At 43.8% G+C, this 12,423-nt stretch overlaps 1 protein-coding gene across 2 annotated transcripts in view; it reads right to left on the bottom strand.

Annotated features, from left to right (window-relative positions):
* PTGFRN (prostaglandin F2 receptor inhibitor) overlaps positions 1–12,423 on the bottom strand; it is a 69,364-nt gene that overhangs the window by 24,591 nt on the left and 32,350 nt on the right. For both annotated transcript variants that reach the window (XM_087758934.1, XM_087758935.1), the window contains 2 exons: positions 10,779–11,162; positions 5,886–6,311 (listed from right to left, as the gene is read on the bottom strand). In XM_087758934.1, coding sequence (XP_087615060.1) covers positions 5,886–6,311; positions 10,779–11,162 — 810 coding nt within the window. The remainder of the gene's footprint in view (positions 1–5,885; positions 6,312–10,778; positions 11,163–12,423) is intronic.

Below are 12,423 nucleotides of genomic sequence, written 5' to 3'. Positions count from 1 at the left end.
TGCAAGCATTCAGCCAGTCCGACTTCCCGGACTAATTTTGCTGGAGCATATTCTCCCTTCCCCCCTTTATAAAAAAATGGGTATAGACACATTAAAAAAAAAAAACAAACCTACATAGATCACCTTTACACAAGGTGAAACTTCTCAGGAAAAAGGAAATAAGCAATGGTGAGATTGTTACACATTCCCCAAAACTGAACTAAATGCAGTAATATTTATGCCCTCGCCACAACAGCAACAAGATACTTGTCAAGATTACATTTTGCAGTGTTTTGCCTTCAAGCAGCAGTTTTCACAATGAGTAAACACAGCCCACAGGATGAGAAACCCGGTATGACAACTTTATATCAGTACTGTATAAAGCAGATCACAGTACAAAGCTATATAAAGAAACAGCAGGAGCAGGGAAGGCTGAGTTGCTTCCAGTAGTCTAGCTGAGCACAGAATTACTTGATACTCCACACCAAACCCCCACACACACTTCCACCCGCTAAGCAAGTGGGAATACAAGAGCTGCACATTTAGGCACTCAGGGTACAATGACAGAGAGTCATTCTCTGCTCCCGTGTGTGAGAACTCATCATGCATCTGATTCTAGACTTCAAATCCATTTTTTCCTCATTCTGTGTCCATGAGATTCTGATATCACCCTCTTCATAAGGTTGCAGAGTTTAGGAGCCCAGCACAGACCAGCTTGCCACATACTGTAGGAATCTAGTAGACAATTATATTTTTGCCCCAAAAGCAGAAGCACAAACAGCTAGCCGTACTTTGCTGCCACATTTTGCTGCTTTCTAGGCCTTGTGAGGAGGCTCTGGGCAAAAATCCCTCCCGATACAAACGTTCTTTGTGCTCTTGATCTTTATGTCAGAGGGCTGAGTCCTAGACACCAAAAAAGAAATCTTGCATTTGGTCTCTCGTACAAGTACTTAAGACAAATACCTTCACCTGATCAGAGCAGTACAGATGTAGCTGAGAAGAGACAACTCTCCCCACTATCTGGCCTCCCAATGCCTTACTTCAACTATTCCCTGAGCCACAGGTCAGGCAGCAGTACCCAGGGGAGTGTCTTGTCCCCAGGAAGGACAGAACAAACTTTGTTCCTAAACATCCTTTCTTGACTCTCCATTTGAGGGCAACAGAAAATGAGGCTTTTACCAATTATTTTTGCTAAAGAAAAGGAGAAAGGAGTGGTGGTAGCACAGGACAGCAGCAGAAGTGCCATCTGTAGAGTTTGTGGCAGGGAACATCTGAGGCCCAGAGATGCAGCTGGAGAACAGTAGTAGAATTCAAAAAGGTTAGAAGTTTGGATGCTTAACAGAGAACAGAGAGATATATTCTTACGAAAGTCCTTTCAAAGGATTTTTCTACCTTTTAAAAACCCCAAATTCCTTAGGTTGGATGAATACAGAAGGATGAGGCACCTCCTCTTATGTGAGACCATAAGAAATGCAGACCAAAATAGAGAAGGGGCCACAAAAACCAGCACATACAGGTGCTGAATGTTTCTTATTGCAAGAAAGTCAAAAACGATCAAAGGAACATTTCTGAATCTGCAATAATATTAGAGACCCACATACGTAGGAAAGTAAAACAAAACAAAAAAAGCCCTATATCCTATGAACTAGAAGAGGCTGGATCACCATTCTTAACAGTACGGTTCTGTGCCAAAATTGTTCTCCTTCAGTAGCAGCGACAAAACGTAATTAGCACTCCATCACCCCCACCTAGAAAAGCATGTAGTTGTCTCTGCGTGTAAGAGTGCACATTATGGGAAAGAGGAGAAACCACTTCGGTTAGAAATAACAGCAATCTGCAAGAAAAAGTTAAGTGGGAAAGGAAAGTTTCTTCATGTTAACAGAAACTACTCATCAGATCTTATAGCATAAGATGGGCCAGAGATGTCAAAGAACATTTTCTTCCAAGAACAGCATCCTAAGATCTCATTTCTAGTCTTCCAAGAATTGACAAGGAGTAGTGTCTTGACCGCTACCCCGCATGCTTGCCCCTCCACACACACACTTGCAATCCCATGCAGAGTCCCACCTCCTTCTTGTAAAGCTCCATGAATGAAAAGCACAATAAAACACTCCCTGGTCAGTCATGTACAGGAGGCTGCAATCAGCAGAGTTTACATTGGAAAGTGGTAGGGGAAGAGATCCTAAGTAAACCATACCCGAAGCTTATAACCAGTTTGGGCGCTACTCCAAGACAGAGGGCTAGCAGTAGAAGAAATCCTAGCCAAATGATTCAGATAAAATTTGAGTAAACTGTACTTTGGAACCTGGCAGCACATGCCTCTGCCTTCCATCACTGGCCACGCCAAGTGGTTAAGCCACGCTATAATTCTCTTTCTCTCTACCACAAAGTGCACGCTCAGATTCAAGAGTACTTCCTGGGTAGTGACCAAAAAGAGTTTTCACCTAATCTAAGCCAGTCAAATTGCTAGAGAAGCCTAACAGCTACAAGGGCAAGGAGACTTTAGGAAACAGCAGACACCTTCCCTGCACTCCGCTGACTCTGGTCAGAAAAGCAGCCCAGCTAACAGTAACCTCAGAGCCTAACGTCTCATCCGCAGCCCCGAGTAATGCCATCTCAATATTCATAAAAGCTTCTTCATCCCCCGAGTGCACTAGCTAGATTGCAAGTACAGGGAATGCAACAGACATTAAGGTAATGACAGCTTTGCCTTCGGAGGAGGAGGAGATTGTACAACACCCTCAGGTACAATTGTAGCCCTGGCAGCTCTGACACAAAGAGCTCTGAAAATACAGCAGGCACACTAAGGCCTGCACCACAGCCGGATACCTGTATATACAATGCAACGGCTCTCCCCACTGCTGCGCACACACAACTAGACCACCCCCACCCGCCCGCTCCCCTGCCAAGCAAAGAGCATGAACACTTCACCCTCAAGCGGCCACGGGCATGAGGAGCCCGGCCACCCCTGGCTGGGATGCATACACCTAACTGAATGCACTTTCTTGTTCCTACACCCAAACTGGCACGTACACCTGGCAGCTTGGTGCCATGGGTATGGGAATTTCTTTGCGCAAGAGGAACTGCATGTCTGTACTATGCAGTGTCTATTATACACCATCAACGGTAAAGACAAGTGGGTGGCAGAAATATTACCTGTTCTGTATTCACAGGACTTTCTGAAAGATTAAGATGCCCTTGCTCCCAATTAAATGTGATGAGAGGGCCTGGGCAAGCATTTAGTAACATTATGTTAAATACAATTATTTTGTAAATTAAAGACAGAAGTATTAACAAATCCCCAAATAATAGTTCCTTTGGGATTTGGAATTTCAGTTAAAAGATAACATTCTCTTTTGCAAAGAATTCCATATGGATCCAAAGTTGACAACATTGGTTTAGGAAACAAGCACCAATTCTGCATTCCACTGCAAACAGCAGCTGTGTTTTAAATATAGGCAGTACTCACACTCAAATAAATAAATAAAATTATCTTTTAAAGTATCAAACTTTTTTCTGGGTTGAAAATTATCTACAGAGCCAGTCAAAAAAGGTTCCCTTCCGTTACCCCTTTTTACTGATTGGAATTTGTACTCTAAATAAGCAAAAAACAACAATACAATTGATGCTTTTCATTTTTGAGGTGAGATGAAGATGCTTTCTTTGCCACCTTGGTGGGGGAGAGGGTAGAAGAAAGAGGGGAAGAAATAAATCAGGCAGACTGTGTCGAAAACAACCGTGATCTATGATAGCGATTGGCTGCATTCTCAAAGCTGAGTAAGCAGAAAGACGTGAGCATTATTGGTCCCAACAGAACAAAATAGAAAAAGAAGATAAAAAACTTCAAGTTCAAATGGGCAAACATACAACTTGTTATACAACACACACAAAAAGAACTTTGACATCTTCACATGGTGTTTACATTTCTAGCAAAGGCTTCCTTATCCTGAACATCTCTCTATGCTGACTGACCCGCAGACGCAACACAAAACCATTTCTCCTTTCTCAAGAACTCGGAACAACCTTTTCCAAAGCGGGATTTCTCCGAAGTCCTCCCCCGCGAGCACCACTCTAAAGTTAACACAGACGATGCAAGTAATGAAGTAGTCATAAGAAAAGCCTCTATGTAGGCACAGGCTATCCAAGGAAGAGGCAAATTTCTCTTCTCTCCTTAGGTGAACACGTGGGAGCCTGGCTGCTCGCTTTTATAAGCACTGGGAGCAGTTAGGGACTCAAATCACCAGAGATACTTGTCAAAACAACAGTCAGAGAGCAGAAGCAGCAGCAGATTAACTCCTTCATGGCTGCTGGGTACAGCACTGGGCTCACACAAATAGATACGGCAGGGGACAGGGCAGGCAGAGAAAGGCATCTGGGGCTAGACTGCTGAAATAGCGCCGGGGGGGCTGCGTGAGGGTGGAAGGGAAGAAGCGGAAATCAAACCTCTGTATTGCCTTCCCCTCCTTATGTACATATAACATGCTTTTTCAGGAGGAGAAGGTGTTTGTAGGAGAGCTCACTTTCACATCATAAATCCCCCAACTCCAAGTTTTGCCAACAAAATGTACTTTTCAGCATGGGGACTATAACATTTACATTTGTGTTGCAAAATTAGCAGAGTTTTTGGAATAAAACCAGAAACAAGGGAATGTTCACACCTGTCAGTTTGTTTTCCCTCAGAAATGTCAACACAGGCTGAGACTTTTCAACTCCAGCTGGTGTCTCTAGCTGCTCCGAAGGCGGTGATCCATTACGCGTGCATGCACATACACACACGCCGTGTTGTGGCATAACAGCTGAACTAATTGCGACCAGCATTCGGCATTAATGAGAGATCGCATTCCTGCTGGAGAAGCCACCTTCAGTGAAAAAAGTGACCTTTTCATCGACCATGCTTGGTCTGGGGATGAAGGGACTACTGAGCAAACAGCCCACCATTTCACTCTCCACTGAAGCAGAATCACAGCAGAAGCTCTCCAATTCGCCGTTCAGAGATTATCCCTAAACAACTTTAAACTGATTTCAAACTACTTGCCTCTGAAATATAGTTCTGTCTTTGGCTGCCTGAGATAGACTCTTAAGCAAATCTATCAGGATAAATGCAGCTTAGCTAAGCACAGTTTTTTGCCAAAGACGTTACATCCTGGGTTATCCTATTCCTTCTGTCCCTATCCAACAGACCCTCTTGCATGACCTCACACCTAAGCCAAAACAGTATCACTCCACAGGACATCCAAGATACATACATCCATTTTAAGCCAGTGTTAAGTGATTCAGGTAACTCTATTTAGTTTTTAAGAAATGCTCCCAGAGTCAGTTTAAATACTGACCAGAGCTAGTTCACTCCTTCCTAAAAAAGGCCCAGATCCAAGCAAATGACAGAATGACTTTACTCTGCCACCCACTTATTTTTTGATACTCTGGTACTACTATGCCCATGAACTTCCTCAGAAGTGTCTTCTAAGCATGGGCTTGTAGAAGAGAGAAAAAAAACCTCTCAAACTGGCAGACAGAGAAGACAGTGCACTGTGACCTTAAGACAAGCAAAATGCATTCTTGAGAGACCGAAATACTCTGAGTCATGAAAGGGAGCAATTACCCCAGCATCACTGCTGGATGCCACCCCTGCCACAATGACAGCTGGGCTCCTGGAAGTCTCAGCACAGTTTGATTGACATACCTCTGCTTTGCACTTCTACTGCAAACTGCTGCATAAAACTGGTGAGTGCTGTTAAGTAGTTACTTCCCTCCACAAATAAGAGGCCTTTACTAGTGTTTTTTTCCTTTTCATAACACAGAACCCCATTTCCAAAGCCCATTAGCAGGCCTTCTGGTTGACCAGCCTACACAAGAGGAAACTATCTCAGCTATCCAGGTCTTTAAGCAAATAGGTGCAAGGTTCCTACCTTGTGTAGCCCAGAAAATGCTGACAGATGCAGAAGTCACATCTTTGCGCTTTACCCAGCTGTTGTTGCGGTGCCTACTCCATGCAGAGATGACACAGAAATAATCACCTCTGTCACTTTCTGAAGTCCACTGGATTCGTAAACTGAAGGTGTCAACAGCCTTTTTAGAGAAGATTATTTCCCCGTTCTGAGTCCGCTCTCTGCTCCTGTCCCCAAGCAGCAGAGTCCAGTCTGCATCCATCGTGGCCAGGAGTTCCTCTGTCACCACATCGTCACTCCGCAGGTGCTGCCTGTAGTACCAGGAAACTGTGAAGCGGATGTTTGCTTTGGTGTCCTGTGCATTTGTGATCCTGCAGTTGAGCTCTGTGGGGTCATCTGAAAACTTGGGTGTTTTAGAGGCATTCAGAAACACCTCATAGTCTGGCTCTGCAGGAAAGGAAACCCAGAAGGAAGAGGTTAGAAGCTATAAGCAGAAGGGAGAAAGTGCCAGAGCTTATTAAGAGATACTGCTTACTTCTAACATCCAGTCTGTGAAAGCACCTGAGCTGGAAGCCAAGTGCCAGAATATGCATTTTTCTTACAAGACCTGGGGACTGGTGTTGTGGTTTAACCCCAGCCCAGCCGAAACCAGGACAACTGGGAACTTGAACTCCAGCTCTCAGACTCGTACCAGTCTGACACAAGTACCCCTAGGCCTGCATTTCCAAACAAGACCTTTCGTTTCCTATGTCTAGTCAGACCATTTCAGAAAAATCAGGACTAAGATCTTGAGCAAAATCATTCCCTTCTTTAGGCCTGGCCCCAAGAACCCACCATGTGGGTTCAGTTTCAGCCCAGCTGGTCACCTTTTGCACCTGTTCCAATGCCTGGGGCAGCCTGCAGCAACAGGAGACTCTAGCTTTGGACTGACCAAAGACATCCCATTTCCCCAATTTCTCTCCAGGGTAAGAGGCCATTTCCCATCCTGAAATGTCATCTTTTCCACAGTTAACTAGACCAACATGTCTTTACAATATTGTTTAAGAATGGTAGAAAACAAGCCAAAACCCAAACACCTCACCCAGCCACCACAACCAAGGGGCATGGGTACCACCACCGGCACTGGCCACAGGCAGCACCAACAGTGGCGCACAGTAAATTTCAGCGGGCAGCATAATAAATACTAAGTAGGTTAAGAGTCAAAGAGTCGGAGATGCGTAGATCAGAAGAGCTTCACAGTCTGAATAGAGAAGGACGTGCTGTACAGCTACGAGGCTGGAATACCTCAAGCTTGAAAAGGAGTGCCTGAAATTCATGGGTTAAGAATGGGGCTGTTGTATTTAAATCTGAAATAGCCGGCTGTCCAAAGCCTAAAAGCGATAAAGCAGCCACATGACTATTTTCTCTCAGACTATAGAGATAGTAAAGGAAAAAGATTACAGTGAGAACCTCACACTACAAAGGAAATACATATTTATTTACTAGTGTTAGAATTTTTTTCTGTCTTGCTGTCTACTATAATTCAGAAAAAAGACTAGCTTTCCAACTGTTCGGCCAATACTCATCACATGGCTTTTACATCGTAAGTGTATTCAGCACTCTATATTTATTTCTTGCTTTATGTTTTATTTGGCATTTTGCCCTCCTAGAAACAATTAACCAAAGCTATAATTGGGACAGAGAAGGCAATCCAAGGCTAAACTTAGGCTTAGCTCACCAATGAGCCAAGATAATAAAGCATCTTAATCGAACTGCTGCGCAAACTGCGGGCGCACGTGCACTTTTGAACTTCAGATGCAAAGGATAAAAACAATTGTATCAAGCAAGCTGGCTGCTATGTCAGCTTGCAGAAAAGATCTCTCACCATTAAGTGTTTTGCATGCAGTGTCCTTGCATCTAGCAAGAACAAGGGCATTAATACACACCAGACCCTAGAGTACCTAGTGATACTGATGGTGAGTTTCTGCAGTGTTAGGTAACACACAAGCATAAAAGTACTGTTTACATAAATCTGTAGTACCTACTACCAGTGAATGTAAGTGCAGATTTCTGAGCATTTTCTGTATAATAAGGCAAAATAAAAACAAAATGCACAGAATTGCTCTGCTGCTACCAAGGCATAGATTATCAATGGGGGCCAAACCCCACTTTTGGTGTAAGTCCCCATAGATCCTACAGCTAAAGTACTCTTCCCGCCTCACTCACAAAAGACTAGTCTTCCCCAGGGCCTCATGATATATTGCTCACACTCTGCAATTTTCTTATCATTCCCCCTCGCCTCCGCTTCCTCCCCCAAAAAAGAAGGCATTCAAGACCAATTAATATTTTCACAGCAACAAAGGCTATGAAAGCAGAAACTCTGCTCTAGACAGGAACACAAGAAGAAAAAAGCTGCCAGAAACTCGAGTTCTTAGAAAATCACTTCAGGTTTGTTTTATTTGTGGGCAGGGGAAGGACCGCTAAGAAGAGAGTTTTGGCTTTGACAGCACCACTCCAGATAGGCGCTTCACCCTGACAGACACTCAAACAGAGGATTTCGAAAGAATAAAAGGCTGGCTGGATAAACCTCATTCCTCCACTCTGTCAGCTGTCAAAGAACAGCCTCACTGACAGTTCAATGACTTAATACTCCAGCAGCTCTTAACTTCCATTAAGGAGGAGGAGGAGTTGCTGAATTCTGGATGCAGTTGAAAACCTTGAATACTGAAAATTTATTCTACTTTCCCTTGCCCTAGCAACCAAGCATCTGCTGAAGAGCAGATTTTATTTTCTCCTGTTCCCAAATAATGCCAAATTGGAATGGAGAGAGTAAGGAATAGTCCCACAGGTATGGGCACTACGAGAGAGTACATGAGCACACAGTGTACCTGTGCACACATGAACGTATGTGCATGCATGCACACGCACACGAGCAGGGGAAGGAGGGGACACTCACAAGTTGAATGTGCAATCTGAATGGCTGAATGAGGACAGGGAATGAAGACATTCATCGCTTGCGTGCTTCTAGCACACATTACAAGTAAACTTGGAAACGGCCATGGCTCAACTGCTCTGTACAATGCTAAAATGCAAAGTTTAAAGTCATTGTCGCTGGGATTTAACCTTGTGACACAGCTATTTATTTCTGAAAACCAGGCTTCAGAGCAGGCTCTCTATATGCTGGCTTCATTCAGTACTTTTGTGTTGGAGGAGCTCTGCCTTTGTAACTGGACAGTACCACCAGTTTCTGATGACAAGAGGCTCTGAATGGGTACATTGAGAGGGTTTAGGCCCAGATACTTGCATCCAGTCAAAGCTGGGAACAAACACCAGGTACTACAGCTCTGCCAGTTCTCCCCCAGCTCACATCTAGGTTCATTCATGCTTCCAACACAACCAATACTCTGAATTTTAGCAGGTGCAGATACCTTACCTACAACATCCTGCAACACCATCCTGAGTTTCATTGCTTCTAAATTGAAGCTATTCTCTCCCCAAGATTAAACTAGGAGACAGGATGGGTAGGCTGATGTATCTAGACCTATCCCTAAAACGACAGGCTTTTTAGAAGTTTTGCTGGAGTTTCATTTTTAGTATTTCTCCAAAGTAACTTTACTTCTAAGGATATTTGCATATAGAGAGAACTCCAAAGCTTAAGAGTTCATCTGGGATAATGCAAAGCAAAGCTTTACGATCTGCAGCATGCATATGAGACAGTGGATCTCAAACAGATTTGTCTTGGGAAATGGGTGTAGGGAAAGGTATTGTCAGCCTGCTCTTGTAGGCCAGGTAGATCAGATAACCCTGTTGAATCTCCTACCTACAGCTTCTGTTCCTCATTCAGTCAACAAGTCTTAAATGAACAACTGTTAAACACAGATGACTCTAACCAGCCCCTTTCAAAAAAACTGTGGACATTGACGGTATTAGAGCTGCAAGAAGAGAAAACCACCAAGAACAACTGGGAGATAAAAGAAGGGGAGAATAAAGAGATCATCAAGTTTCTGTTTAAGTAGATTTTTTTCCCCCACTGGTGAATTAAAAGAACTTGCTGGAGAAATGCTGAAGTAACATATGGAGGCCATAACTTCAAGTGCACAAATAATCCTTTGCTTGTCCAACAGGCTAAAAATCCACTCATCTCTAGGACTGAATGATGAAAATTGCACCACAGTTAGTGGGATGTTAAATAGTGCAGGAAAATCTGTTTTAGTGGCCACTATGCTAATCAACACTGCTAGCATTAAGTTAGCCACAAGCCAGGTCTCTCTCACTCAATCACACTACTCAACAGCTATGTGACATGGTCTCATAAAAAGGACTCGTGTGTTGAGGGAGGAGAATAAAGCAGTATAAACCCTGTTTCATTATAAATCCATCAGTAGGATGTGGTGTCTCTCTAGTGATTACAACAACAAAACAAAAACCCAACAACTTTGAAAGCTATTAGAGTTCATTATGAAGTTACCATTATAAATAATTTTTATGCTATATGACTCAAAAATCAGGGGAAGCATCTGACATCACTGTGTTCAGAGCTCAGAAAGAATGCCTGTTGCTGGATCAGAGCCCTGCTAATGGTACGAGGGAGGTGAAAGGGGACAACATGACAACAGGGGCAGCTTCAGCCCCTGGAAAACAAGGCAGGCTTTTAAGCTCTATTTCCCAATTGCAGACTGTTCAATGACACCAGGAAGTGGAGTGCGTGGGTGGGACATGCAGTAAGGGCTCCTAAAACCCTATAATGTACAAACCCCAAACCCCATAGGGCAGATTGGTATTTTTATATGCGAGAGAGACCCTACATATAGATGACAGATGGAAACGAGAGAGAAACTTGTGCAGAAGAGATTCTGCAAGGTCCTCTCCCTTTTCTGATGGGACCAAGGAATGAGTGGCACATTACCCGTGTAGTCTCAAAGCAGAATCACTCACCTAATGCTGTCACCACCACACTGACTGGTGCAGATGTCCTCTCCACCACCTTATGCCAGCTCCCGTTATGCAGTGGTACCCAGACAGCTGCTTGGCAGAAATAGTAGCCAGAATCTTCCACATCCACATCACGCACCAACAGGCGATAGGAGTTCCTATCTACATGGCTCAGGCTGATGAGAGTTGAATCACTGACAACAGAATCATGGTCCATGCTCAGCAAAACCTGAGCATCTGACAAGGTATCATCAGGTGATGCAGAAAAATACCACATCACCTCTGCTTGGAAAATACCGCTCCGGTCTGTTGTGATGTTGCATGTAAGATCCAGGGAGTCTCTTTCGGTCACAGACACATTGCTTGTTGAGATGACCACATCTAGAGCTTAGAAATGAAGAAACAAAAATTCAAACAAAAAAAATTAATATATTTTTTGAAGAGTCCACTGTAAGTTATCCAGGACTTCACATTCTATTACAGAAGCTTCTGAAGTAGCTCAGTAGCCCTACCTTCAAATACCTGTTGCATATTGAGCTGCATGATCTATGACAAGGGAAGTACACATTATCAGTCAAGCAAGAGAGGCATGATGAGGCCAGGGGGAGGAAGGGAGGGAAAACAGGGTTTTTATAACTCAACAGCAACTGGTCCATGAAGGCTTTGTCCCAATCACAGACTGCACGTCACCTTCACACAGCAGGAAAATGTATACAGGATTTTCCAGTCTCACAGGACGGTCAAGGTGTTTTGGGACTATCTCTCAGAAGAGAAAGTGTCCACTGAAATCACTAGGAAGTACATTAGAACTCAACTTGGTTTCTGCTGAAACAGAGCTCCTCTAACAGAACAGGTTTAGATGAGAAGCAGCTACGGCCACATGTTGGAGTCCTGACTGACCTCAGGTGTGTTGCAGAAACATGAAATGGAAGCAAACAGAACGCAGCAATAACTCCTTATACTGCTGACTCCTCCACTTACTGCTCTGACCAACACACACTGGGGACTTTAAAGCAATGCCAATAGCCACTTAAAACACATTTAACAAACTCCTCCACTGGCCAGTGAACTTTTTTAATATACATAACACAAATGGTCACAGCCAGCATTCAAACGGGACCTTCTGCATTCTGTAGGTTACCAGGCTGGCCACAGCTTTGTTAAAAGAAAGCCACGGGATGAAGTGTCAAGACCAGGAGTAGAAAAGCTGGCCTTAGTTACTGGTGAGAGGTGAACCAGGGGTGCTGCGTGTGTTGTTTGTAAACCTCACTGCAAATCATTCACCAAGTTACCTGGCTACCAGGTCTTCACTTGCTCATTCCCTCATTCTACATTGCCTAAAGATTAGATTTGGATCTCAGCGCAGCACCATTCCCATAGTGTGTAAGGCAGCTGCTCTTAAATGTCTCAGCTGAGGCCAGTAGACAGGGCTGCTACAGCAGCGGCTCTTCTCAGCAGATCTACGACCAAGACCACAAGCAAGAATACAGATTCCTGCCTTAAACAGGCAGCTATGTCTCTGGTGCAGATTCGTGACTTCTATGTAAAATCACGTTCTACTACATAATAGGTACCCATCTGTAAAAGCTTTCTAGGATTATCATCAGGAATGAGAGACAACATATGAAAGCCAGAGACAAACTGAGCA

Source organism: Nipponia nippon, unplaced genomic scaffold, assembly GCF_047370975.1.
Source record: "Nipponia nippon isolate SJK-2023a ecotype South Korea unplaced genomic scaffold, ASM4737097v1 scaffold_2, whole genome shotgun sequence".
Classification (NCBI taxonomy): domain Eukaryota; kingdom Metazoa; phylum Chordata; class Aves; order Pelecaniformes; family Threskiornithidae; genus Nipponia; species Nipponia nippon.
Note: the sequence above shows the minus strand (reverse complement) of the source record. Positions and strands in the feature narration are given on the sequence as shown.